The following is a 26,021-nucleotide window of genomic DNA, read 5'->3' on the forward strand; positions in this document are numbered from 1 at the left end:
TGGGTCTTGGCGAAGCAGCTCCAGAGGCACGTGGTGTAAATGACCTCCAGCTCCTCAGTGCCCACTCGCCCACCCACACATCCCGTGGTGAATGCGAGTCCCCGCCCACCCAGTGTGAATGTGTGAGTACTCTGCAAAATGACAGGTTGGCTTCATGACAACGTTTGTAAATTTACAACCCGGGAACCTTCCAAACCAGGCATGCAGGAACAGCAGTGGACTTGTGAAGAGCATAATATTTTAAAACCTGTTCATCATGATCTCAACTATATCTGCTCTTACACAAATGGAATACTATATGATGTAATATGCTTGTAAGAACGTGCAATGAAACATAACACATTGTATCTCCATGAAGACAAATCATGAAAATGTCGGGATAACCACACAGTACACTTGCAGATAAGGAAACAGTCTGATTCTTTATTTTTTAATTGCATCTCTATGTGGTGTAAGCAATGAGTCTTAACATGATGTCTTCTTGTGACTCCTATAAAACATTCATGAAAGCTTTTTGTACAAATCTACCTGGCCCTTTTTTACTAATTTTTAGCACAAGGTCCATAGCTTATTAAGAAAACAGAAGTTCATGGACAGAAGTTCTCTGGCCTTCTGTTGAAGTCCCAGACACAGTGTCAATTATAAAGTCCACTTTATCACACAGTCCCCCTGTTAAACACAGACAGTGTTAAATTTACCTTATTTAGGCTGTCCTAGTTAGGGTACTGGGCCACTGTAGCACCAATATACCACTATAACCACATATTTTAGTATCAGCCGTACAACGCCACCGTCTGCTGCTACTTCTGTTTGTTCTCTTCAAGACACCGAAGCGCACAGACTACTGGCAGACCCCAGTGAAGAGACCAGCAACAACTAAAGCTTCAGGGATTTTCAAATGGACCAGTAGCATCATAATGGACACATAATGTACACCATGACACTGGACTATACTCACTGGACTTCTCCACCTCACTTTTTTTTTATTAGACAATCACAAACCCTGCAATGACACCATTTGCAGGCTCACTCTACCCTGAAATGGCGTCCCTCGCTGTATCACTCCTTCCCAACGTTTCTTCCTTTCTTTTTTTCTCTCTCCTAGACTTTTTTGTATGGAGTTTTTCCTTGTGTGCAGAAGGGTCAAGTGTGGGGGGTGTCAACCATAGGGTCTGTTAAAGCCCACTGAGACATACTGTATGTAATTATGGGTTATATAAGAAATAAATGTGGTTGTTGTTGTTATTTGGCTCTAAGGTGTTGTATACAAGCCTTGAACTGTAAGCAGACTGCATTACAGGATGAAAGCAAAGCTTTGCCTATCAAAAAGCCTGAATGCACCACCAAAGGTCACTTTATAGATTCCCTACTTTGAAATGTCATTTATTTACTTTGAAGCTTACAGAAAGATATTTACCTTACCTTGCAAAGATAGGAGTGAAACACTGCTCAAAAAAGGGAACACTTAAAGAACACAATGTAAGTCCAAGTCAATATGTGAAATCAAAATTTCTGTGAAATCAAACTGTCCACTTAGGAAGCAACGCTGGCTGACAATAAATTTCATATGCTGTTGTGCAAATGGAGTAGACAACAGGTGGAAATGATTAAGGACTTTAACAAGACGTCTCCAATAAAGGCGCGGTTCTGCAGGTGGGGACCACAGACCACTTCTCAGTTCCTATGCTTTCTGGCAGATGTTTTGGTCATGTTTGAATGCTGGTGGTACTAGTGGCAGCATGAGACGAGTCTACAAGCCACACAAGTGGCTCAGGTAGTGCAGTTCATCCAGGATGGAACATTAACGCAAGCTGCGGCAAGAAGGTTTGCTGTGTCTGTCCGAGTAGTGTCCCAGGCATGGAAGCTTTACCATGAGACAGGCCAGTACATCAGAAGATGTGGAAGAGGCTGTAGGAGAGCAACAACTGAGCAGCATGACTGCTCTGCCATTGTGCAAAGAGGAACAGGAGGAGCACTGCCAGAGCCCTGCAAGATGAACTCCAGCAGGCCACAAATGTGCATGTGTCTTCTCAAACTGTCAGAAACAGACTCCATGAGGGTGGTATGAGGGCCCAATGTCCACAGGTGGGGGTTGTGCTGACAGTGCAACACTGCAGCACGTTTGGCATTTGCCAGAGAACACTCTAACAGAGTCTGGAGATGCTGTGGAGAACGTTCTTCTGGCTGCAACATCCTCCAGCATGACCAGTTTGGCAGTGGGTCAGTAATGGTGTGGGGTGGCATTTCTTTGGAAAGCCGCACAGCCCTCCACGTGCTCACCAGAGGTAGCCTGCCATTAGGTACCAAGATGAGATCCTCAGACCCCTTGTGAGACCATAAGCTGGTACGGTTGGCCCTGGGTTCCTCCTAATGCAAGACAATACTAGACCTCACCTCATGTGACTGAAGTGTGTCAGCAGTTCCTGCAAGACTGATGCATTGATGCTATGGACTGGCCTGCCCGTTCCCCAGACCTGAAACCAATTGAGCACATCTGGGACATCACTCTCACTCCATCCACCAACAGTCCACGAATCCACCCCCTCCACCCCCTCATCAGGAGCATGCCCAGGCGTAGGTCATACAGGTATGTGGAGGTCACACACACACTACTGAGCTTCATTATGACTTGTTTTAAGGACATTACATCAAAGTTGGTTCAGCCTGTAGTGTGTCTTTACACTTTAATTTTAAGTGTGACTCCAAATCCAGACCTCCATGGGTTGATCAAGTTGATTTCCATCAATATTTTTGTTGTTGTCAGCACATTCATCTATGTAAAGAACAAAGTATTTTAAAATAATATTTCATGTCTTATTTTTGTGTCCCCTTTATAAATAGGAACATTCTGGTTAAGCCTGGTTCAAGCCCCATTTACTACCATTGTATCCATGAGTGTCTCCAGGGGGACTGTCCCTGAAATTACTAAAGTCGCTCTGGACAAAAGCTTCTGACAAATGGAAAGCCTGATCCTGCTACAGAAATGCAATGAACAAACCAGAGCAGCCTTTTGATTGTGGTCCTTTTATAATAGAAAGCAAATACAAACTCATACAATCAAGGGTCAATATATGGAAATCCAGTGTAATGTGTCTTGATTGAAACATTACTGCAGCATGTTCATAAAAAAAATGTAAACTGGTTAGTATCATTAGTACAACAACCCTCCCCCACCAACACAAAGATATTACATACACACAGGTTCATGACAAAACAAAGTAAAATTAAAAGTCTCAATGTAGTGTAGATTATTTTTACAGGATTATTTTTTTATACAGGTGAATAACATTGTGGAAATTAATAACAGATATAACATTTACAGTCAAACCAAACCACCAACAAAAACACAGTGATAAGAGTTTTGATTAACACAGTATAGTCAGGAAAGCATTGTATTACTTTATTAATAGTCCATAATTAACCTACCCAGTGTCTTCCAACAAAGAAACCAATGCATACTGGGAATTCAAATCCAAATGCTACACCACTGGTGCTTTGTGGACTGGACTATACACACACTTGTGTGTTTGGTTCTCCCAGGACTATCCATACTTTTTTTCCTTCCTTCTTCCATATGTACTGGGTTATTATGTGGCAGACACTATGGACAGGATGGAAACCGCTACTAAACTATACACTATGAAGCATGCAAGGTCACTTTTGGTGTCAGGTTATTTTTGTGCCATTTTAGGTGAAAATGATTTATGACACAGGAGACATATGATCACATGTTAATACATTTGGAAAGAAACAATAAAAACTTTGGCATTTGGCAGAAAAGGACAAAAGTGTTCTGAAGTAGAATTCCAACCATTTCAAATAGTCCAAAACCAAGAAAATGGATGCACATGCAAATAGGCATGGCATCCTACATTGATTTTCTCACAGCATCTTCAAGCGATTTCCTGGTCACCAGGAGTCGTACCACATCTTCACTCTTCTTTGTCAGCTTTTTACGAGCCTGGTCATGAGTGACCATTGTCATGTCCCATCCATTTACCTATTTACACACACACACACACACACACTTTTCATTAAATGGCAGTCCATTACATCCGGTACTAACACTAATGCAATCCTTTTCAATGAAAAATAAAAAGATATTTCAGACTTGCACTCTCTATTTGCAACAGATAAATGGTAATGCTTTAAAACTCCTGATGAGCATGATGCATTCATGAATTATACAGAAGATTCAAGATTGGTTTATTGTCAGTACAACAGTATACACAGTATTGAAATAGTGTTTCACACAGACCCCCATAGTGCAATCAGTACAGGCCAAAAGTTTGGACACACCTTCTCATTTGATGTGTTGTCCATTTACATTGGTAGATTCTCACTGAAGGCATCAAAACTATGAATGAACGCATGTGGAATTATGTACTTAACAAAAAGTGGAGACCTGACCTCCACAGTCACCGGACCTGAACCCAATCCAGATGGTTTGGGGAGAGCTTGACCACAGAGTGAAGGCAAAGGGGCCAACAAGTGCTAAACACCTCTGGGAACTCCTTCAAGACTGTTGGAAAAGCATTTCAGGTGACGACCTTTTGAAGCTCATTGAGAGAATGCCAAGAGTGTGCAAAGCAGTAATCAGAGCAAAGGGCTGCTATTTTGAAGAAATTAGAATATAAAACATGTTTTCATTTATTTCACCTTTTTTGGTTAAGTACATAACTCCACATGTGTTCATTCATAGTTTTGATGCCTTCAGTGAGAAACGTAAATGGTCATGAAAATAAAGAAAACACATTGAATGAGAAGGTTTGTCCAAATGTTTAGCCTGTACTGTGTGTGTGTGTGTGTGTGTGTGTGTGTGAGATATATATATATATATTACACATACACTCACAGAAACACTGCAACTGCACATTCTAAAAACCTTTTTGAAACAATGACCAATTAGGGCATGTAGAGTAAAATGAAAACCACCCCAAGGACCAAACACTGTAAAACAATGATTTAAATGTTCTAAGCAATGTTAATACCTAATTAATATCTGATCAGATTAGTATTACACCCAGGTAATTTTACCTGCATTATTTTGTCTCCCATTATTAATCCTGCATCCTCAGCTGGTCCTCCAGGTGTCACCCTTGTAACATAAATGCCCTGATGTGCAACAAAAAACACACACACACACACACACACACACACACTTAATACAAGGGTGTTAGGCGTTGGAAATCCTCAAATAAAGCCATTGTGTCGGTGCATGTGTAAATGTCACACGCAGTCAGTATTTCCAGGACACGCGTGGTGTCTTGCTCTCTCGCCTCGGTTCAGTGCCTGTGCTTCACCTTGTCCGTCTTGTCTTCGGAGAAAGGGTTCTGCCCCGGGTCCTGGTCTATGCCCCCTCCGATGCTGAAGCCCAGGATCAGGTTGCTGCCTTCTCGTAGCTTCTTGATCTCGATCCGTTGCTGGAAGACGGAGCGAAGGCAAGTTTGTGCCCATTTTAAAACACGCTTGCGTGTGATCACGGAGGTTCTACCACATTTCTACTTCATTTGTTAGCTGTCGCCCAGCTAGCGCGGCTTGTGCCTTGAGCCCATCGCGATTCTGACCGTGGAAAGCAGACAATAGTTTTTGCAACTTTCGCCGAATATTAAACATAAAAATAATAATAATTAAGAGGGCTGGTGCATTGGCACGTCACCCAATAACGTGGCTAACCCGCAATGCTAACCCCAGGAGAGACGCGAATGGAATGATTTAAAACCGCAAGAAAAGTCGGGGACCGAAAGAAATACTTCCTGCAGGAATCACCTGGTGCGAATAAAACAATTCTACGTGATAAGAAAAAGCACAATCTTCGGTAACAGTAGGAAATAATTTGCTTACCACATATGCAGTAATCGGCTGGCCCGGTATGTGGAACGTCTGCGACATTGTTAGCTGAAGAAAATTATTAGGTTTTGATCGAAATCCGGGAGATTAAAAAAAAAAAAAAAAAACTTTGGAGGCAAACTTGATGATATGTGCTTAAGACGCTGCTGTACACCGCCAACTTCCCGGAGCACTTTTATAGTTGTTTTTTTTTCTTCGCCAGACTGACGACACCGCATTCACGCCCATTGTTCAGTTCAGCTCTTGCGATTGCAAATAAATTGTGGGTACAGGCTAAAATGGTAGGAACCAAAGAGTTAAAAGAAAACTATGAAACTGTACACATAACACACTTTCGTCGAGATAAAATGTATTCTATATGTTTAGTTGAGTTTCGGAGTTGGAGGTTTTGTCCTGGCATGCGGCTACTTTTGATGACGTCATTATACATCTAACATGTTCGACCGCTTGTTTAACGATAACGAGATGTGATTAAACTTAAAGTCTCGTTACTTATATTCCGAAAATACTCACGCGTCCAGATTATATTGGCTGCGCCCTGGCTTTTCTTTTTTTTTTTATTATTACCGTTCTTATCGCGAACACGGCGTTCCTACCACGTGACTCGCAGCGGAAATAGCCTCTGTCGTCGCTCTTGGATGTAAATACGATCTTTGGCTTCACGCCCTGACACGACGCGAGTCCGGCCAGCTGCTTGCTGCTGACACCTCATTCCACGTCCACGCCCACGCCCGACCCGTCAAATGCATCATATGGTTCCATCTCCCTAGTTTATACATGAGTTGGCGATTATGCCGTCTTGGCCATCATTTGGAACACTGGGGGCAATTATTTCAAGCGTTTCGAACGAACACAGAGAAACATTAAGAGAACGTTTTATTGTATCCTTAACTAGCCTCAAATACTAAACTGCACACATATATAAAGAACAATTAACAGCATACTATTGACAAAAGTTGCCTTTTTCCTATACTACACCATGCTGCCATTGCCACCCAAGCCCATCCACGTGAGCTAAAAGAAAATGGGATTTATCACCCCTTCTTCCACAAGCAGTACAGACGCCTTTGTCTGTGTATAGGGGGTCAGCGTGTCTTTATCAAGTCTTTTCATTTATCATAACCAGGAGCAAATGGGGGCGGTTGTAGGTACTCAGATGGCAAACCTGTGTTTTTTATAGTACCATCAACAGGAATGCTCCGTCTTGGAGTCTCCTGACTTTGGCTTTCTGACGCCGCTTTGCTCTTTTGCATAGAATCTTTGCCCTGTAACTCCACGGCTGTGGTCAGATCAGAAATTTCAGCGTACGTTTGCTCTTCTGACACTCTTTTCTTCTTTTTGAACATTTTCCTTATTTTGGCGGGTTTGTTTGATTGAGTTTCTTTATTTTGGCCGTTGGTGCGGGTTGGTTGTCCTTCCTTCAGATCTGTAGACTGGTTCACTTCATTAGGAACTTGTTCCATTCCCTGTGGCACGTTGATTCTAGCAGGAACAGCAGGCGGTGCATCCACTTGTGCATTGCTGACTGGAAAAGTAGTTCTGGGCCGTGGTGATGGTTTTACTACGTGGCCCTGAAATTCACACAACATGACAACACTTGTGATGCACAGATTATGATCAATCAGCTGAATAAAAGAGGCATGTGCACAAATGTGTGTGTCTGTACCCTGTTTTCAATGCTAAAATCACCAAATGCAGTCTCTAGACAGGGGTAAAGTCTGGGTGGAACTCCTGGAGCTGAATGGCACATCATGTCTTGACTTGCTGGCTCTGGTTGGCCTAAAAATGCATGATGAATGTTTTCCAAAGGTTCCGGCTGAGTTCTGAAATTCACTTGTCTGGGATTACCTGGCCCTGGTTCAGCAGTGGGTCGCCAAGGAAAGACCAGATCGGCATAATCAGCCTTGTCCAATGATTCCTGTGAAGCAGCAACGTAAAAAAATGAAACTGGGTGGGGGCACAGCACAGCAAATGCACTGCTTTGTATATTTTTTGGCACACCTGACCACAGGCAACTGTGAGCAACTCGTTGTAGGGGCAAATGGGAAATCTGCGATGAAATGCAACTAGATCATGAAGCGAATTGTGCTGTATGTCTTCTCCTACAAGCAGGTAGTGGTTATCCGGCAGAACATCAACCATAAAGTGTCTGCAGCGATCTTCAGCTCTAAAAATGGATATGTAAAAACACAGAGCAAACAACAAAAAAATATATATTTTTTCACAAATGGAACATACATTTGTGGACTATCATTTGAAATACTATCTTCAAATGAAATAACATATTTTAAAACTCTGCTGTAGCAAAACTCAGCTCAAAGCGACCTTTGATGCCCTACTTCCTCATATGTCTTTTCTTCCTACATCGATATGAATGAGAACGAACCGATATCATGGCTCTTCCGTCTCCCAATACTGTTTTGGAACATGCCTTTCCAATTTAATGTATTACAAAAGCTTAGGCTCCAGTACAAACCAGCAAAAACAAAACCACTGTTGATTTAAGCTTGAAAAGCCCCTGTGTCAAACGTTAACCAAATATTGATTTACCTAAATCGTTTATTACAGAATTTCCTTGTTTTGATCGAACAATTACATTATGTGTGTAGAGAAAGAGACTCTTTTTTTTTTTCTTCTGAGCAGCAATACGGTTTTGTTCTCCATCTGTGGACTTTACAGAGTAAGGAGAGACCAAACCCCAGTTAATGTAGGGACACCTCTAGATATCAATAGTTTTTAAAAGTTAACTTTTTAATATTCATTATTCTGTATGTTTTATACTTGTAGAAATTCCCTCCCTGATTAATTTCAGCATCACTGTTGGAAAGATAAAAAAAAAAAGTTAGTTTCACTACAGCACTGTACAGCTAAAATAAGGAAAATAGGCATCGCTGTAAACATCCATACACATTTGAATGCATTACAAGGAGTAATACAAAAGATATTTCATACAAGAAGAAGCTACAGATGTATTAAATGGTACAGGTGTAGGTTACTTTACCGATAGGAAAGGGTGTATCCTTCCCTGCTTTCACTGACTCTGATAAGGAAGTAGCCTGGGGGTTTGGGAACCAGTAATTCCTCTGCAGCCCTTTCAGAATAAGCCATTTACATCATCACTTCTCCACTTACACATTCATTGGGCATTGCATGCAGTGTGTCTACACTGTTTTTACAGTGTAAGTATTGCTCCTTACTTTCGGCTGATGATTCCGTGGAACCAGTCTGGAACGAATCCGTTTGTCATGACCTGGGCAGCCTGGTGCTCAGAGAACCATGCCGCTGCATTGTGGTCACACTGTCCTTCCATTGCAGACACTCAGTAGCACAACAGGAAATATTCACATGTCAGGCATCCTTGAAATAAACCCTGACAATAAAGCATTCGGTGGTGATGGGCAAAGCAGGAAGCAAAACACACACAAAGTGGACACAACTCTTTATGAATGAACCCTCATATTCTGACAATATGGCAAATAAAACTGTATGATATTATAAAACCCGAAGCATATAGCGTAATAGAGTAGAGCGAACACAGAGCTGAAACACTACACGGAAGCAGCGGTTCATTTAAATATTAAAATTCAGCTTGTCAAAGGCATTTTCAAACTCAACTGAACATTTGCTAATATATATATAAAAGTTTATTCCCATCGTGTAGTTACATCTGATAGTATTGAATTTGGAATTAAGCGTTTTCAGTGGATCTAAACACTTCTTTTTTTTTTTTTTTTACAAATAGTTACCAATAAACGGAGAACGGCAGAAAATGTCGATTTGTGTAATAATATGCAGCGATATAGAGAGTCTTTATGCACACATTACCGCGGACCTACCTGAGGCCAGACAGCAGCGCGCGTCCGTCCGTCCCGTGCGCGCGGCCGCCGCTCTTCACGGTGCTGCGCGTCGCGGGCACGCGCGCGGCTCGGGCGCGTTATTTCCACTCACGATTTTACTCACGTGCACTGCGCGTATTTCGGACCTTATTACAGAAAAGCGCTCGTCCTCAAAACTCTCACATTGCCCTCGGGCGCTTAAAATCAAGGTTCAAACGTGACGTTCGTTCGGAATTCTTTCAAGAACTTTCTGGAATTCTGGAAGATTTGTTGATTCAACAAATTCGCCGCCTTCGTGTTTAGACAACTCGGGCGAAAGCACCAGATGACCTGCGGTGACTCATCAGATATTTCACGGTGACCTCCGGGCGACTTTCGGCTCCTTTACGACACAAGCACACCGTGGGCAGAGCATTAAAAACAAGGAAGGCATTTAATGGAGTATAGAAAAGGGGGGTGTAACAGGTAAGAATGTGTTAAACATTGGACTAGTACAGGCCAAGTGATCTCAATTACACAAATGGTAGTACACATAAAACAATATAATAAGATACATATAATGTCATTTCTTTTTCGTTTTATTTTGTCTTTGGTGCAGAGTTAGGGTCCAATTTCTGTAGGGCACAGTAACGATCAATGGAAAACCGAACTGACAGCTCAAGAGTCGGAACAGCAATGGAGGCCTGTACAGGTGCATTTTGTTCCAGAAAAAGTACATTTGCACACGAATAATTCTATACTTGGGCAGAGTATGTTGCTGCAAAGTGTGTAGGTTACAGAAGTGACCAATAGGTGGCACGAGTGGGCCTTCCTTTTAGAATCCAGTAGGAAGGAATGGGATCCAGGCCCTCATCATCACATCTGATGCTCGGATGGTGGCAGCTCATCAATCATACTTCTTTTGCAAAAGTACAACGCAGCTTATGTGTCTTATTGTGTTCCAGGTTAATCGAATGGCACATGACTGTGTGTACATTTTAAAGAGTTATATTGCTGCAAACATTTTATCATACATTGTGGAATGTTTGCGAAGAAACAAAAATGGAATGGTAATTTAAAAAAAAAAAAACACAATGCAAGTTAATCATTCGTGGAATGTTGAATGTCTTTCCTCTTCCCCTGTTAATTTATCTTATAAGCTGTTCAGCTCCTGCAGAGTCTGATCGAGAACTTGATGCATTCCGAGGTTCTCCTCTTTAGCGCTTGATAATTTTTCTGGAACACAAAAGTTTTAAATAATAAAGAGAAGTTTCTTTTCTTGTGACATTTCTGTTCAACGTTTTATCACAAATTCCATCAACAATTTATTACATAAAGCAAAGTAATTGATTATGAATGGGATTTACATAGTTATTAATTGCATTAATTACATTGTTTTGGGATTTGTGCAAACTAGTTGAAAAAGTTGTAATATTTGTAACAATACTCATAAGTGTTGTTCATAAGTGAGGGTTTTATAATATTATCATATGTTCATTCTGTATGTATAAAGATGTACTGCTGCTTGCCACAGGTGACCACGAGGCTGCGGCATATTTGTTTTTAGGGGTGTGGTGAACTGATGGGTGTGGAAATCCTGGGCGTTGGATAATAATTATGGGTGTATGTTGAGCAACTCAGTTGTCTACAACTGCTCCTTATTCTCTTGAGAATGGGTTATGTGTGGCTCACACTGAATTATAAATGGCATTGTTACACTTTTAAAGTTAATTGCAGAGACACTTCCACACGCTTGAATGAATCTGAATAACCAATATTTTGATGTAAAAATGTTCACATAATTAAATTATTCATGAGACAGCTTTACTTCCTCATTCTGAAAACTCCCTACAATAAATATGCTTCTCATTTTCTACTTTACTCCTCTGATTAATATCCCTGAAGTATTTTTCTGGTTTTAAATAGGTAATAAATGGCAAATTACACATTGTTTATTCATACACTAATTAAGACATCACATGAAATAAATTATATATATATATATATATATATCCTTTATTATATTAGGCTGCAGAAAAGAAAATAGAGAAAATGAAAGTTTGCATAGATATACTGTTTATTGAGGCTTAGTGGGAAAAAATAAGGCAGAGAACAGGTAAACAGCCAGAGAAATGATAGCCCATAGCACCCCGCCAAAGAGGACATGGTGCACAAAGCAGTCTACAAGGAGGTCATGTCATTAAGTGCATGGTCAAGCTCCTCACTGATAGCCTTGTACTTCAGCTTCTGAGCATATAGTTCATCTGGGTGTCAAAGGTCAGCAGGCAGAGTAATAGCAAAGCAAAGAGAGGCGAAGGGCAGCAAAGTCACAAACACCATGGAAAAAGAGGGAGAAAAAGAGACAAGTCAGTATGTATTCATTTAAATGTGAACCACAGGAATAATGAGAATAGTCGTATGAATAGAATGAACAAGACATATAATGTGATTCCAGGAAAGAAAGCATAGGAGAAAATGAAATATGCTGTTGCTTAAAGCATATCCTGTGAGAAGAATAGAAAACCAGAGAAGTCCCCTAAAATAATTTATTGTACACTGGGTGTTTTATTCCCTGTGTGCATGTCTAGAGTCTGAATTTTATGAATTTGGCAGAACTACTGAAACAGCAATATTTTGTTGGACTGATTGCCAAATTCCGAATTGTTCATGCCAAAAAACCGAAGCCCTTCTGCATTTCCTCATGCAGCAATGTGCCTGGCTAACTAATTAATCTTGCCTTCTGTCTGAAATGATCATTTTAAACAAATGCAACAGTCTGATCATACCTTCGAGATCGTCAATGGACTTTTCAAGTTTGGCCACTGTTCTCTCTGCAAACTCTGCTCGAGTCTCCGCCTGAGGCAGCAAAGTCAGAAAAAGTACAATAGTTAAATGGCAGTTGTAACACTAATCTATACATTTTTATATATTATGAGTTCCTACCTCTTTCAGTTTGTCACTAAGAACCTTGATCTCCTCCTCGTACTTGTCTTCCTTTTCTGAATACTGAGAAACAACCGGGGAAAAAACGAATCAGCACTTGGACGCTGCTGATTCCAATGGTTCTGAACAGAACCAACAAAACTCACACAGGCAGATCCTCATCTATGAGGGTAATTCTGGAGCTACTGAACTTTTTTAGTAGTGTTCAGTGGAGTGCCTCTTTTTCCTGATTCATTTGGGATTTTCTGCCTTTTTTGGTACATCAACTACAGCATATTCGCCTTAAGAATCCAAACATGTCATCGTGATGGTCTAACGTCATTTGATTTATCGGTGATCCATTTTCAGCTTAACTTACTAGTTAACATCTCATTCAATATAATTGCAAGGTTTATGTTTACATATTCAGAATTTTGTGGTTGGAGAGCTGCCCAGGAGACACACAATGAGGCGGTGATCTAATCAGCCTAAGCCAAGTGCATAACTGGCTCATGGAGATCATGAGGCATGACTGGCACTAAGCCTTGTGAAAAGGAATGTAAAAAAACATCCTCCCCCTTTAAAAATGACCAAAAAAAAATAATCTTGCACAAATCCTTAAAGGTCAAAAACAGAGAAATGTGTTATGTGAGTGGTGCTAGTTACCTTCTCAGATTGTGCTTCTAGAGACTTGAGGTTGTTGGTGACGTTTTTCAGTTCTTCCTCCAGGTCGCTACATTTACTATGGACATACAATATTGTGTAAGAAAATGTTAACATTACTGCCAGAAATTGCTCTCCGAAAGTGCTCTCAGAATGTTACGTACAGTTCGGACACCTCAGCTCGTTCCTCTGCCCGCTCCAGTTCTCCTTCCAGAATCACGAGTTTACGAGCCACCTGGCATAGTGGACAAGATGGTGGGTGTGTGAGACTGCCATGACAATGAGCAAATCAAATATAACCATCAAAACATTTCTGGTCCTCACCTCTTCATATTTCCGATCAGCCTCCTCTGCAATGTGCTTGGCTTCTTTTAGCTGCATCTCCTGTATCTCCATTTTCTCCTCATCCTTCATGGCTCGGTTTTCAATCACCTTCATCCCTCTGCATTCATTTTTGTATAATTGGTGCCAATTAACCAATTTTATGCATCAGATAAATTAATTTCAATATTACATGTAACTTAAAGGGAAAGATTCTGATCATTGGCTGTTTTTTTTTTTACAAATTGTTTACAGTACGAAGGTTCTGACAGATATGGGCTATTTATCATATCCATTAATCTGATGGGTTTGGATTAAACAGTGTGTGAAGGGCATCCTCGGGCAACTTTATAACAGAACCCTTACATAATAATCATGCTTATAACTAAGACGCAAATACTAAACATACTAGTGATGACGTGAGATGCTGTCACATTTTTAATCTATGCACCTTAATTTATTGAGTGAGGAGGTCTTTTCTGGACTTTTAACATTACTGAAGCCTTCTACTGACCTCTCGCTCTCATCAGCTGCCTTTTCAGCTTCCTCCAGCTTCTGCAGGGCGGTCCCCAGCCTTTCCTGGGCTCGGTCCAGTTCCTCCTCCACCAACTGGATCCTGCGGTTCAGGGCTGCTACGTCTCCCTCAGCCTAGTTGGACAAGGTCAGGGCAGAGCAGAAGTGTTCAGATCTTCAAATGACCGCAACAGTTTTTGAGTGGAACGTGATGAGGTAACGTAAAAAGCGCATTTGGACCAAGAACTGCTAGAAACCTGGTAGGACTAAATATGTATGTGATATGTTCATTTCTTCACAACATCTGAGACGACAATTTGTGGAGGCAAAGAAATACAGAGTTGGGTTTATGCACAAGGGACAAGTGACCTATTTTTGAGCACATTCCATTTTCTCATGTGCTGACTATTTCAGTTTTGGGCTGGAAGGGCTGGCGCAGGACACACCCAGTATGGTAAGGGCCATGGTTTCCTGACCAAAGCTTTACTCCAGCTCTAACTTCTGTCACCATGACCAATTTTCAACACTTGAAAATGGATACGAGACATAAGAGACATAAGAGTCGTATCTCTGCACTGCAAACACCTCAATTATTAACTTGATAGTAAGTAACTTTTGATGAATGAATGTTGAATTTCAAATGCCACAACAATAACATATGCGACTCCTGAATAAGCAACAGGACAATTCTATGACCTATGAATAAGGTGTGAAGTACTTGTTGTGCCTTACTACTAGGTAGTTCAATATAAACTACTACCTACAGGGTAGTTCAATATAAAGTTTAATACAAACTACTGCCTATTGGGGAGTTCAATATAAAGTTTAATACAAACTACTGCCTACTGGGTAGTTCAATATAAAGTTATGACAAAAGCCATTCAAGCAGTTCGAAAACTGGGACACAGAAAACTAGTCTCACAAACTACTACCTACTGGAGCTGGAGCTACCCACGTGATACAACAAACTTTTGCGATACCAATATTTGCAACTAAAATGACCAAGATGGTGTGATGCACGGGACATAATGCATGGGACGACAATGTCACTGGTCTAAAAGCTACATGAGTGCTGTTTAACATGTTAGCAAGTACTAAGAGTTAAACTGAGTTGCATTGTATGAATATTTTAATTAAGCCTGATGTCCAATTTGCTTTAAATTTTATTTAAATTTGAATACATTGAAATTAAATGATGTTCAACATTATCAGAGTCCCCATCTTAAATATTAGTAAGTAAAAGACAATTAGACAAGTAAAAGTGCAAACATTACAGAAATGTTTTTAGCCTTTAGGTTTCATTTCCCAGAGAATCGCCCAACAGTGTTAAGACAGCACAATGTCATCGGTGATAGAAAATAAAATGGGACAGGAAACCAACCCACACTGCATCCTGCCCCCCTCCTTTCAGCCGAGGGTCAGAATGCACCCTCTCTGACCATGCCCCTTCCTCAGTCACAGCATTCTTTGGCTATCCAGGATGCATACCTTATATGGTAAAACTTACTCTAGAAAATGACTGTGACAGAAAGCCAGGAAGAGTGATCGTGCTGATAAAATAAATAAACAAGCAAATAAATAAATGAAACCATCTGTGGGCCAGTGAAACAGGAGAGGAGTTCCACAGAAGGGGTAGTTGGGACACAATGACTAACTCTTGTAGGATTTCATTAAGGTCCACGACCATTTTCGATCTCCAGTGACCACATATTTAAAAAGGCTGAAGATCCTGCACAATGGGAGTATGGCCATAAAGCTAGATCTGCCATGGAATTCTCAAAGCTCTCGTTCCCACTGCTGTCCTACTGGTGCAAAAATGTGCTTTCGTGTGAGGGTTGGTGGCGTCAGAGGTTCCAAAATGCATCCTTCATTACTAAAGCCATTCCAGCCCAAGCTGCTGTAAACCAGACTCTCTGAGGCCAGGAGAACAGTGAGTGAGAAGGGAGAACATGGCAGGAATCTAATTACTGACAGTGTTTAACGAAAGACGCACGGTTCGTATTTATGAGGACCAACTTCCAGAAAGAACATTTATGAATTATACCCGTCCTTGAGAGAACCGATGTGATCGGTCATGACAGGGTCATGAACAGGGAAGCTGTCAGGGTACGATATGTAAAAACGAAGCTGTTAGGGCCCATAATACATCCCATTACACTCCAACATTATTTTGTAAATGACTGTGATGAACAGAGAAAATTACTTCACTCTCAAGGTCACAGGAAATGAATCAGTATACAAAGCGAACCGAATGCCAACAGGGTATTACATTAACTACTTCATAAAGAATCAATTTCGGTTTCCGAAGTTGCCATGCAATGTAGTCCTTAAACTCTAAAAAAAAAAAAAATGCATTTCCACATCCATCGGCAGGAAGAGGCATTCCTGATGTGACGGGATGAAGGCGTGTCATCCCGAGGGAGCCATCAAAGAATTCCAGGCCCACACAGTACAGCTGGAAGGACTGGTACATTTCCACACCTTGGTTCGTCTTTCTACTGAAATAAACCGCATCACTGTCACTATCACTATTTACCACAATGTCCCCCACTTTACGTCCCCTTACTAAAAGGTCCAACTCTAAAAAAGGACAATGGCTCGGGACCCCAGGAAAAGCAGAAGTGAACTCGACAACATCCTGTTGCAGCTTCCTAAAGGCAAACATCAAGGTTTTTTTTGGACGAATGCGCCACGTTTAAAGTAAAGTTCGCTCTTCTGCAGCTTTTACTACTTTACACAAGCCAACCCAGAGCGACCGGAGACGTTCCTCACATCCGTCCACAGGAGACTCTGAAAAGAAAGGGGGAGGCGGCCTCACTTTTTCCCGCAGCTCCCGTTCGTTGTCCAGGTCTCGCTGCAGGACCAGGGCTCGGTCCTCCGCATCGTCCGCCTGCTGCTGCAGCGCCTGGATCTTCCTCTTCACCGCGTCCAGCGAGTTCAAGCCTGCCATCGCGCTCCTCGCTCAACACTTTCCCGGCTACGGACGGACGGCGCTCGACGCGAATTCGACTAGGCCTGTTTGTTCTAATTTAAAAAAAAATCCAGATGTTTTCCCCTAACTCTTTAGCAAGGCAGGAGGAATCCTGGATTAAAGCCCGAAAGAGTTTCCCTGCGTGGCATAAACTTCGGAATGTAATAAGTGTGCGAGTGCATCATCTGGACAATGAGCTCCGGGCAGGAAAGTTGCAATAAAAGCGTAAACCCGGAGGAACAGCGGCGTGGAATCCTCCAATCGCGTTGCGGAACGGGGCTCTGGTGACGTCACGTCTTGGAAAGGGGCGGGGCGACGCCCAGTCTTTTTCAATGAATCCACAAGTTTTGCTAAGACGTTGGTTTTAACAGGTCAGATTTCTCAATCTAAATCACTAAATCGTTTAGAAAACTCTATTTGTCTTACTCTATTCAATCTATTAACTCTGAATACTGTAAAATATTAACAATATTTATTCTTTTTCATATTTGTGTTTGTTATTAACGTTGTAATCATAATTATTTCTTTATTTATAGATCAAACTGTCCTTGCCCTGTGTTTGGCCTCCCAACCCAGGGCTCTATATCATAGCTCTAAGACACAGGAGCAGGAGAAGTAGAGAGCAGTATAACTAGTACTAGTGCTAGTACTATAGGAGTAGTTAATGGGTATGGTTTCAGGCTGTTCACTGCCTGTTCTGATCGATTATGGCAAATTCTTGAGAGGCCTTCCTGTGATCAGCTCACAGGAAGGGTTCAGGGCATTGATTTCTTCAGACTTGGTGAACGCAGGCTTTGCTGTTTGCTTTAGCTGCATTCCTGGCATTCCTAGTCTGCTACCGCATGGCTGTTAGAGCGCTTGCTCTCTGCTGCACATTGTCTTATCTGTAAGGGGGTGGACTCATGCATTTCATCACAAAGCAAATCTTAAGATCTCTGTTTGCACTGCGATTTTGGATGCTCTTACAGCAGCAGCAAACCTTCCTGTAAAATCCTGCTGCATAAAACATCTGGGATGGAATCCACAGTGTAAAACGGAAAGCTTGCAGTACTTCTTCATAGCTAAGAAGACCTTTTAAACATCATGTTAAAACACACAGTAAATTATTGTGTTCCCTTTTTGTGCACACAATGACTTCAGTCTGTGGTCCCACTATTGATTCGATATTGTACTATTCGTGTAGTAAAATAGCTGGGTCTACACGGTGTCAGTAAACAACACATGGCTTCAGCTAAACTATATGACACGATGAAGGTATTCAGCTGGAACTCAGGCCTTGAGTCAGGATAGAGCAGATGTGAGATTTAAAGGACTTTTACCATGGAAAAAAAATTGCTGATCTCCTAATATTTAAAATCTTAAGGGTTTGTGTGAGAAACAGAAAATAAACTTGTTGAGTGGCGGTAATGTGGGCAAACACACTTTGAGGAAGGTCAGAGGAGAATGGTCACAATTACCTCTCACAGCAACAAGGGTGTGCAGAAAGGTTTGTGTAAACACTTCAAATCTTGAAAAAGATCTACTAATGCAGCAGAAGACACAACTAATTCCAAGCCTGCCAGCTCAGAAAGACCATCAACATTACTCAACTGTTATTCTACAAAATACAGGTCATAGTGTCACAATTTGCTGCATATGTCATGTGTCATCAGTTCAGCCGGGGGCAAATGAAAAATGTGATTTTGTACAAATCTGTCCCCTGAACAATTATCATGTACAGTGTTTGCTCTTTTGCCCATAATTTACCTGCCACAAAGCACCCAAAGCATCTTCATTGTGGTGGCATGAACATGACGGTGAGATCATTGCATGCAAACAGGCAGCATGGTGCCTAGACCTCAGGTTCACAGTCTTCATAACGTCAAATTTGGGAGAATGATGTGACGATACTGAGACAGAGTGGAAGGTGTCGGACTGCAAGCCTAAAGAAGTGGCAACACTTAGCACAATGATGCTAATGTCATTCTCTTTCTGTTTGGTTTTCAGAAATAAATTCATGTGAAGACTGATGTGAAAGAATATGTAATTATGACACTGACACAGGTCTAGAAGAGCATTATGTTATTCCTGTCGTTATTAACCAACATTAATTCATATGATCTTCATCTGTACAACTTGGCTGGTACAGCGCCTCACCATATTTGCATTTTATGGTTGATGCAAATCGTGACTTTCATACTCACATCCGCAGCTTTCTTCTCTGACAGTTCCAGTTTTTCCTGGGCATCTTTTAGGGCCTCTGAGTATTTGTCCAGTTCATCTTCAGTTCCTTTGAGTTTCTTCTGTAGGCCAATCAGCTCATCTTCCAACTAGCAGAACAGAAGAATTTACATATATTCAACAAATGAATTTGGTTAAATATCAAGTACTGTCCATGTACATATCTTCTGTGGCACTTGGAGGATTTATTTTAAGTTAAACTAACAGCTTGTTGGAATGCAGTTGACAAGTTGTCACTAAGCACTCATAGGTCTCTCATGTACCTATCCTGAAGTGGTGCTGATAACATTAATAGATCCCATGACATTTGTCCTCCTACACTCTAAAAATATATTCTCGCAATCACCAGAGGGGTCTGCCATTGCTCACCTGTCATGGGCAAGTTACCCATCATCATCATGATCATCATGATCATCATCATGGTAATATCTGTTTTTCAAACTATATGTCCTTTCTGGCTGTAGTATGGATACGATAGTTCAGAGAAGTGAAGGCTGATACACCCAGCAGCTGCTTCAGCCATTTTGACACTTCTTTTCTTTTGCAACATCTAAAATGTCCAAATAATATGCAGATTTTACCCTCACTTACCCTCAAAAAGTATTTGTTTAGTTATAAAATGTTTACTAAATTAATACATTAATTGTTTAACTTTAAAATTGTCTTAAAAGACACTCGCAAAACTCCTCTTCAGCTCTTTTGTAGAATAAGACCGCAACACATGATTTTTATCGCATACCTGTTTGCATTTATCCTCTGCTGCTTTTTTGTCTGTCTCAGCTTGTTCGGCACGGTCGATTGCATTCTCCTTGTCCAGCTTCAGCATCTGCATCTTCTTCTTGATGGCCTCCATGGTGGCTGTTAGGGTGATTAGCTGCTCAAACGTGAATCTTAGACTGGCAAACCACACAGCGCTCCTCAGCTGAGTTAGGAGCGAAAGTGTAGGAGACGAGCAGCCAAACGATGAACAGCCAAGGCTGTGACCCTGCACCAAATACTGCTGGTCTCCAGAAACCCTCCCTCCCTTTACATCAGCACCTCAACCAGTCAGTTCAGCCAACCCCCTTCCCCTCTGAACCGTAATCAAAGCACTTGTTTAAAGCCTATCTGAGGAATGGCCTGGACCGTTCCCATTCGCAGAAGCAGTCAGGCAATCTCCTTATTTGGGTTGCTAAAATAAATGCTAGATGGAGAGACTGGGAGAAAGAGAGTGAGGGAGAAAGAGAGAGAGAGAGAGAGAGCAACCACACCATGTTCACCCTCATCTTATGCTATTTGTGTATGTTTCACTTATCCCACCCTAACAGAGTAAGAGGGTTGGTCAGGATTAAAAGCTTCAGCCAAATGGATCAAATCCATTTTGCATATTGAATATTAAAAATTCTTGTATTTGGCACAAAGTTTTGTACAGTATATATAAATGACACGCTGACAATAAAGGAACCTCCAGACGCTGTGGATTCGGTTTCTTTCTGGGTTTTAGGAGTGTGGTGGAGGGTGTGTCTGTTTCTGCTTGTGTGTCTGACTCGCTCTCTTGCTCTGTGACTGGTGGGCTGTAATAGGGCAGAGGACTCAAAATGCTGGCTGTTTGGGACAGACTTTTGAGGGGTGCGAGCAGGGCCATAAGAACGAGACACTGATTCACTCGTGTACACCCGGCTGAATTGAAGCTGCTGCTGTTCTGAATGTGTCACCTGTGCTGTCCTGAGTTCACCTTGATGATCACTGCAAATTTGTCCTGTTTCACATGATGTCATGGTGCCCTGAAGCTGCGCACAGATGTTTGTCTAGGACCCACCCAGTCGGGTGCAAGCAGATTATGGAACCTCCCTGAGGCAGGAAGGAAAGAGGAAGACTTGGTAGACACACATACACACCTGTATGAGTCAGAATAAATTCAGGAGACTGACTCCATGGCTGAAAATGCCGTGATATCACTCTGATCTCATTTCTTTAACACATAGTCACTCTGCACAGGTCATGAAGTTTTCCTGCCATTGGGGGATTTTAGGTTATATATCACCCTCACATCATATGGAAAAAAAAGCTGTGACAAAGCCAAAGCTTTCTCCATTCCGGTAAATCAGGCGTCATTAATACATATGGATTCCTGGCTAAAAATGCTTCCTGTTTTATCTTCATGAGGGGTTGACTGTCAGAAGATTGTTCACACTCGGTGTGACACCACACCACTCTTATCTGCAGGAACATGCATAGATCTGTCTGGCTGCGGCTGACTGTTTCTCTGGGAACAGAGGGAGATGAATGAGGTGAGCGGGGGAGAGCAGCCTCCCCACTGCAGCTCCACTGAGTAAAACCCTCCCACAGGAAACCGTATCTCTGTGCAGCGTGACCTTTTATGGTAAAAATTCCCTCAAAAGCTACACAGGCTATCTGGGGAATTCTAGTAAGATGTGTCTGGCTCGGGTATCACATAAAGAGAGAGGGGCAGGATTGAAGGAATGGCAGGGCACAAATTAGAAAGTCTATTCAGGTTACAAATTAAACATTGCATGAGAATTATTTTTTTTTTAATCATGTAAATTATGGTAAGAATAATATTTGGAATTTTGCATATTCTTTAAAAATAGAATGAATTCTGGTCACACAGATTCCCAGGTCTCTCAAGCACAACGCAGTTAGATGTAACTCTGTTTTCCTGCTTTTGTTTCTTTTAGGCATACACCAAACCATTGCCATCTACTGACTTGGGGTGATTTTGCAGGATATGCGAGGATATCCAAAAATTCTATCAAATACTAAAGCTACCCACAAATATATGAAAAAAAAAAAACAATGGCTACATGGACATTTTTAACATTAAAACCATGCCCTTGTGTGTCAGCACTTCTATGGTAATTAAAAATAAAGAAAACAGGGTGGTAGTAGCCTAGTGGGTAACACAATTGCCTATGAACCAGAAGACCCAGGTTCAAATCCCACTTTCTACCATTGTGTCCCTGAGTAAGACACTTAACCCTGAGTGTCTCCAGGGGGGGACTGTCCCTGTAAATACTGATTGTAAGTCGCTGCAAAACAGTATGAAAACCAAACAGAAGTATGGAAGTATAACGATATGATACCTGGCAACATGCTATTATACAAACACAATACACTTCAATCATGTTTTATCTATCATTCATATCTGCTGACCGATCTTAAATCATTTATAAAATCATTTAGGAATCAGTAACATTTACATTTGGATTTGAGACGGATTCCTGTAAAATGTTCAACAGTTCTGCAAATCTCCTGCAGAGGGAGCAATAACCCTAATAATCAGAAGGCAACGTGACTAGTGTCTCTACCCCACGGTCTGGCACTAATAAGTATCCGGATACATTAAGCGCTGTAAAACAACCTTTCAACCTGGTTCACTGGGTTAACCCGTGGGAATAGTGTGGAGAATGTTTTTCTAAGCATTCCTTTATACAAATTAAATTGCTCAAGATAATTGATTTTATGGCCACAGCCCGGGTCCCAGCCATGCCCCCCTGAGTGTTTATAGGAGTGTGATTGCTGGGGAATACATGGTTTGCATGAACTCCACATCATTTATAAAGCCTGTGAGGTTTGGATGGATGCTTGAAGCTTCCTGTTGTACTACGTTCCCTTGGTGCAGCTCGAGATTCAAAACAAGGGGTAGACTGACCTGAACGTACAGAAGGGTCACGTGCAAGGGCTGGCCTGACTTTTTGTCCCCTGCCATGAGGGCAGCTAATTATTACCTCATCAAGTGGAATGAGGCTTGGCAGTGACCGTTATTCATAGTGACAGGGTCCTGAAGGAGAAACCTCTTGCTTCAAAAGCATTATTGGAAGTGAATAGTAGAACCCCAGGAATTTCTCAGCAGAGGAGGAGGCTGAGCTGAGAGAGTCAGAACCTCTCCTGGACAGGGGGAATGATAATAAAGCTGTGAAAACATCCTTCATTTCTGTGCTTCTAAGAAACCAGAATGACACCACACACAATGGAGCTGGGGGCTGAATGGGACAAACAAATGAGCAACTTATTTCCCTAGTTAGTGTTTGAGTCTTTAAACAAGAATCATAGTGTCACATACTGAAACATACTGAATAGTGCAGAAATATGGAAATTCTGGGCATTTTTGTTCCCACTGGGGAAAGGAAGGATTTGCAATATATATATATATATATATTATTTTTATTGCAATTTCATTGATGTTGGGTCATTGTCAGCCAACCAACGATCAGGAATTTGATGAACTAGGAACAATGAAAAAAAAGTTGTTTTAAGAAAAGTAACTCAAGAAGCACGTTCAAGACAGAAAGCAAGAAATAAATAAATATTTTAATTGCTCAGCATGATTTTTCACAGTTTTTTTCCTTTGGGGAGTTCTCAGTAGGGAAGCAAATAATTTCACAATCAGAAAATAAGTCCCATAACAGATTTGATATTAACCACAAAAACTCTACCCAAGACTAGAGGAGAGTATAGTATCGCTGATTATCTGATCAAAACAGCAGTTATGAAGATGGATTGGCTGAAGGATGTGATATACACAAACAAACAAATTTACAGCCGTGTGAAAATGTAGAGTGCCGGACTTGCACAACTGTTTTTCATTTGGGGCTCCCCAGAAAGGCTGTTTTTCCCTGGAAGTACAAGGGCTTCACGCAGCTTGCGGACAGTTCGATCCGATCACCACCTTGGGGCCAAGCAGCACTGATTCGAAGTGATAAATGTTTAATGTTCATTTCAAGTGTCCTCACTTTTAGTCGTAAGTGGAAATCTCAGGCATGAACTGAACAGATGAAGCGAAAAAAAAGAATTGCACTCATAAAAACGCTGCAATAAATGCCTGTGATTACTACAACAAAGTGACTAAAAGATAAGCCTCCCAAAGCGAGACTCCAAGCGGAGATGTGGCTGGAGTTCATCCGCTCAGGACCAGGCAGGGGGGCCATGACATGTTAGAATATAGAGCAGGAGGCAGACGGGCCTTGCAAAATGCACAGCTGCAGACGGCGTTACAGGCAGGCCTCTGGGGAATCGGCCCTGCAACCGTTAGGTTACAAAATACAAAAAGTGATGTCATCTTGGCAGCAAAGATGAGTTTCTTCTAGGTAGTCAGTCATTTGCCACGGAGGTCTGATGGTAAAGTTCTGGCTGCAATGCATATAAAGTTGAACACATCTGGATGTTATTTGGTTGAAAATTTGCTATAGTCTTGAGTATACTGTAAGAGAGGCCAATATGTGTCAGGTGTAAGCATGCATAGTAAGCTATGGTCAGTAGATCATCCTGGGTTCAATAGGAATCCCTGCATAGGCCATTCTCCTGCACAATGCAGATATGATTTTGCTTTAGGTGGTAGCGCCCTCACATGAGGTGAGTATATCAGTTCCACCCAGAGGAGATATGAAAAGGTGTCTTCATCCATAGCATCCTCACGATCCTTAGCAAGATGGTTGCTGTACACCATCACTTCTTCTTGTTCTTTTTATGTTGAGGTGTAGGGGCTCTAATGCTTTTTTCAATTAACGTATACCAATAAAACACATTTACAGACGTGTTGTGTCAATTGGGTTTTTTATGTAGACTCTTAATGAGGTACATTTTAGAAAAACACGTTACAGCTAATAGACGTAATGATGAAGTCTAACTGATTCTACTTGGCCAGGTACATTAATTCTGACAAATGAGACAACATACAACAGTGTGGGGCAGTGGTGGCCTAGCGGTTAAGGAAGCGGCCCCATAATCAGAAGGTTGCTGACCCGCCAAGGTGCCACTGAGGTGCTACTGAGCAAAGCACCGTCCCCAAACACTGCTCCCTGGGCACCTGTCATGGCTGCCCACTGCTCACTCAGGGTGATGGGTTAAATGCAGAGGACAAATTTCACTGTGTGCACCGTGTGCTGTGCTGCTGTGTATCACATGGGACAAAAAAAAAAACATACAAATGAATAGAGATGGAAAAACACGACTGACACCTAGAGAGATGAAATAAGTTTGGCCTCCAGAAGTCTGCTGTGGAGCAACAATACAGAACTTTCAGTGACGTGAACCGCTTCAAAATGACAAAGCTTCTTGGAGACATCTTGCCCTTTTCTCTTTAGAAAGAAGGTTGAAATAAACAACGCTTTGTGTGAATTCAAAAAGGTTACTTAGGATTTAAGAAAAAGTTTTCCTTTGACAATCGGCTTCTGCCTAGACAATCGGCTTTCAGTGCTTTTATACTCTGAGGATTGGCCTTAGTCCGTTAAGAGCCTTATGGGCATATACTTGCTGTTCATTTGGCATTTGAATAAAAATGAATTATTATCTGTACAGAGTTAAAGTTCATAAATGAATTGAAAAACACAAAAATGACTAGTGCAGATGTTTACCGGCCACATTCAGATGTTTGGTGAAAACAGATGTATTTATCACTTGTACAAACACCCCTAATCTTTGTTGACATGAACCAGAGAAACACATGGAAGCTCTAGCAGGTTCTTTAAGGTCAGCAACTTGTCTATACTGCTCTATACTGTAATTCCTTTATTTTTCAGGGAAAACGTCGAGACAGAGATTAGCCGGCTTTTATCAAAATGCTTTGGGTTCACGGTGACACTGATTTTGACTCCCTCGGCAGAGACCTTGGTCCGAGATAACCCAAGACAGACAGTATAGAAACCATGACAGCTACCCCTCCCCACCATCCGCTCCTGTATCCGTTACTGGGTGTCGCTCTGGGCCCCACTTCCTCAGAGGGACGATGACAGAATCCGCAGGTCATT

The 26,021-nt window shown here is 41.6% G+C and overlaps 3 protein-coding genes across 8 annotated transcripts; all 3 read right to left on the reverse strand.

Annotated features, from left to right (window-relative positions):
- Positions 1 to 3,004: 3,004 nt before the first annotated feature.
- On the reverse strand, positions 3,005 to 6,537 carry tax1bp3 (Tax1 (human T-cell leukemia virus type I) binding protein 3). 3 transcript variants are annotated; one of them, XM_029000232.1, is made up of 5 exons: positions 6,447 to 6,537; positions 5,845 to 5,898; positions 5,304 to 5,423; positions 5,038 to 5,115; positions 3,005 to 4,000 (listed from the first exon to the last, which is right to left on the reverse strand). In XM_029000232.1, the coding sequence occupies exons 2-5, from the start codon at positions 5,890 to 5,892 to the stop codon at positions 3,869 to 3,871; spliced, it is 378 nt and encodes a 125-aa protein (XP_028856065.1). In that variant the 5' UTR covers positions 5,893 to 5,898; positions 6,447 to 6,537; the 3' UTR covers positions 3,005 to 3,868. The 3 variants fall into 3 exon arrangements, with proteins under 3 accessions (XP_028856065.1, XP_028856063.1, XP_028856064.1); XM_029000230.1 differs by having other exon boundaries at positions 5,845 to 6,123; positions 6,364 to 6,481; XM_029000231.1 differs by lacking the exon at positions 6,447 to 6,537 and adding an exon at positions 6,364 to 6,446.
- A 172-nt stretch (positions 6,538 to 6,709) lies between these two features.
- On the reverse strand, positions 6,710 to 9,741 carry hsh2d (hematopoietic SH2 domain containing). The gene is made up of 7 exons (XM_029000223.1): positions 9,687 to 9,741; positions 9,048 to 9,220; positions 8,852 to 8,941; positions 7,852 to 8,017; positions 7,699 to 7,768; positions 7,517 to 7,629; positions 6,710 to 7,421 (listed from the first exon to the last, which is right to left on the reverse strand). The coding sequence occupies exons 2-7, from the start codon at positions 9,158 to 9,160 to the stop codon at positions 6,960 to 6,962; spliced, it is 1,014 nt and encodes a 337-aa protein (XP_028856056.1). The 5' UTR covers positions 9,161 to 9,220; positions 9,687 to 9,741; the 3' UTR covers positions 6,710 to 6,959.
- A 359-nt stretch (positions 9,742 to 10,100) lies between these two features.
- Positions 10,101 to 20,280, reverse strand: tpm4a (tropomyosin 4a). Of its 4 annotated transcripts, none has more exons than XM_029000224.1 (9): positions 20,015 to 20,278; positions 19,239 to 19,364; positions 14,086 to 14,219; positions 13,575 to 13,692; positions 13,415 to 13,485; positions 13,254 to 13,329; positions 12,609 to 12,671; positions 12,452 to 12,521; positions 10,101 to 10,901 (listed from the first exon to the last, which is right to left on the reverse strand). In XM_029000224.1, the coding sequence occupies exons 1-9, from the start codon at positions 20,126 to 20,128 to the stop codon at positions 10,819 to 10,821; spliced, it is 855 nt and encodes a 284-aa protein (XP_028856057.1). In that variant the 5' UTR covers positions 20,129 to 20,278; the 3' UTR covers positions 10,101 to 10,818. The 4 variants fall into 4 exon arrangements, with proteins under 4 accessions (XP_028856057.1, XP_028856059.1, XP_028856060.1 ...); XM_029000227.1 differs by lacking the exon at positions 10,101 to 10,901 and adding an exon at positions 11,725 to 11,929 and having other exon boundaries at positions 20,015 to 20,280; XM_029000226.1 differs by lacking the exons at positions 19,239 to 19,364; positions 20,015 to 20,278 and adding an exon at positions 16,903 to 17,283.
- Between the last annotated feature and the right edge of the window lie 5,741 nt (positions 20,281 to 26,021).

The sequence above is a fragment of the Denticeps clupeoides genome, chromosome 13, assembly GCF_900700375.1.
Source record: "Denticeps clupeoides chromosome 13, fDenClu1.1, whole genome shotgun sequence".
Classification (NCBI taxonomy): domain Eukaryota; kingdom Metazoa; phylum Chordata; class Actinopteri; order Clupeiformes; family Denticipitidae; genus Denticeps; species Denticeps clupeoides.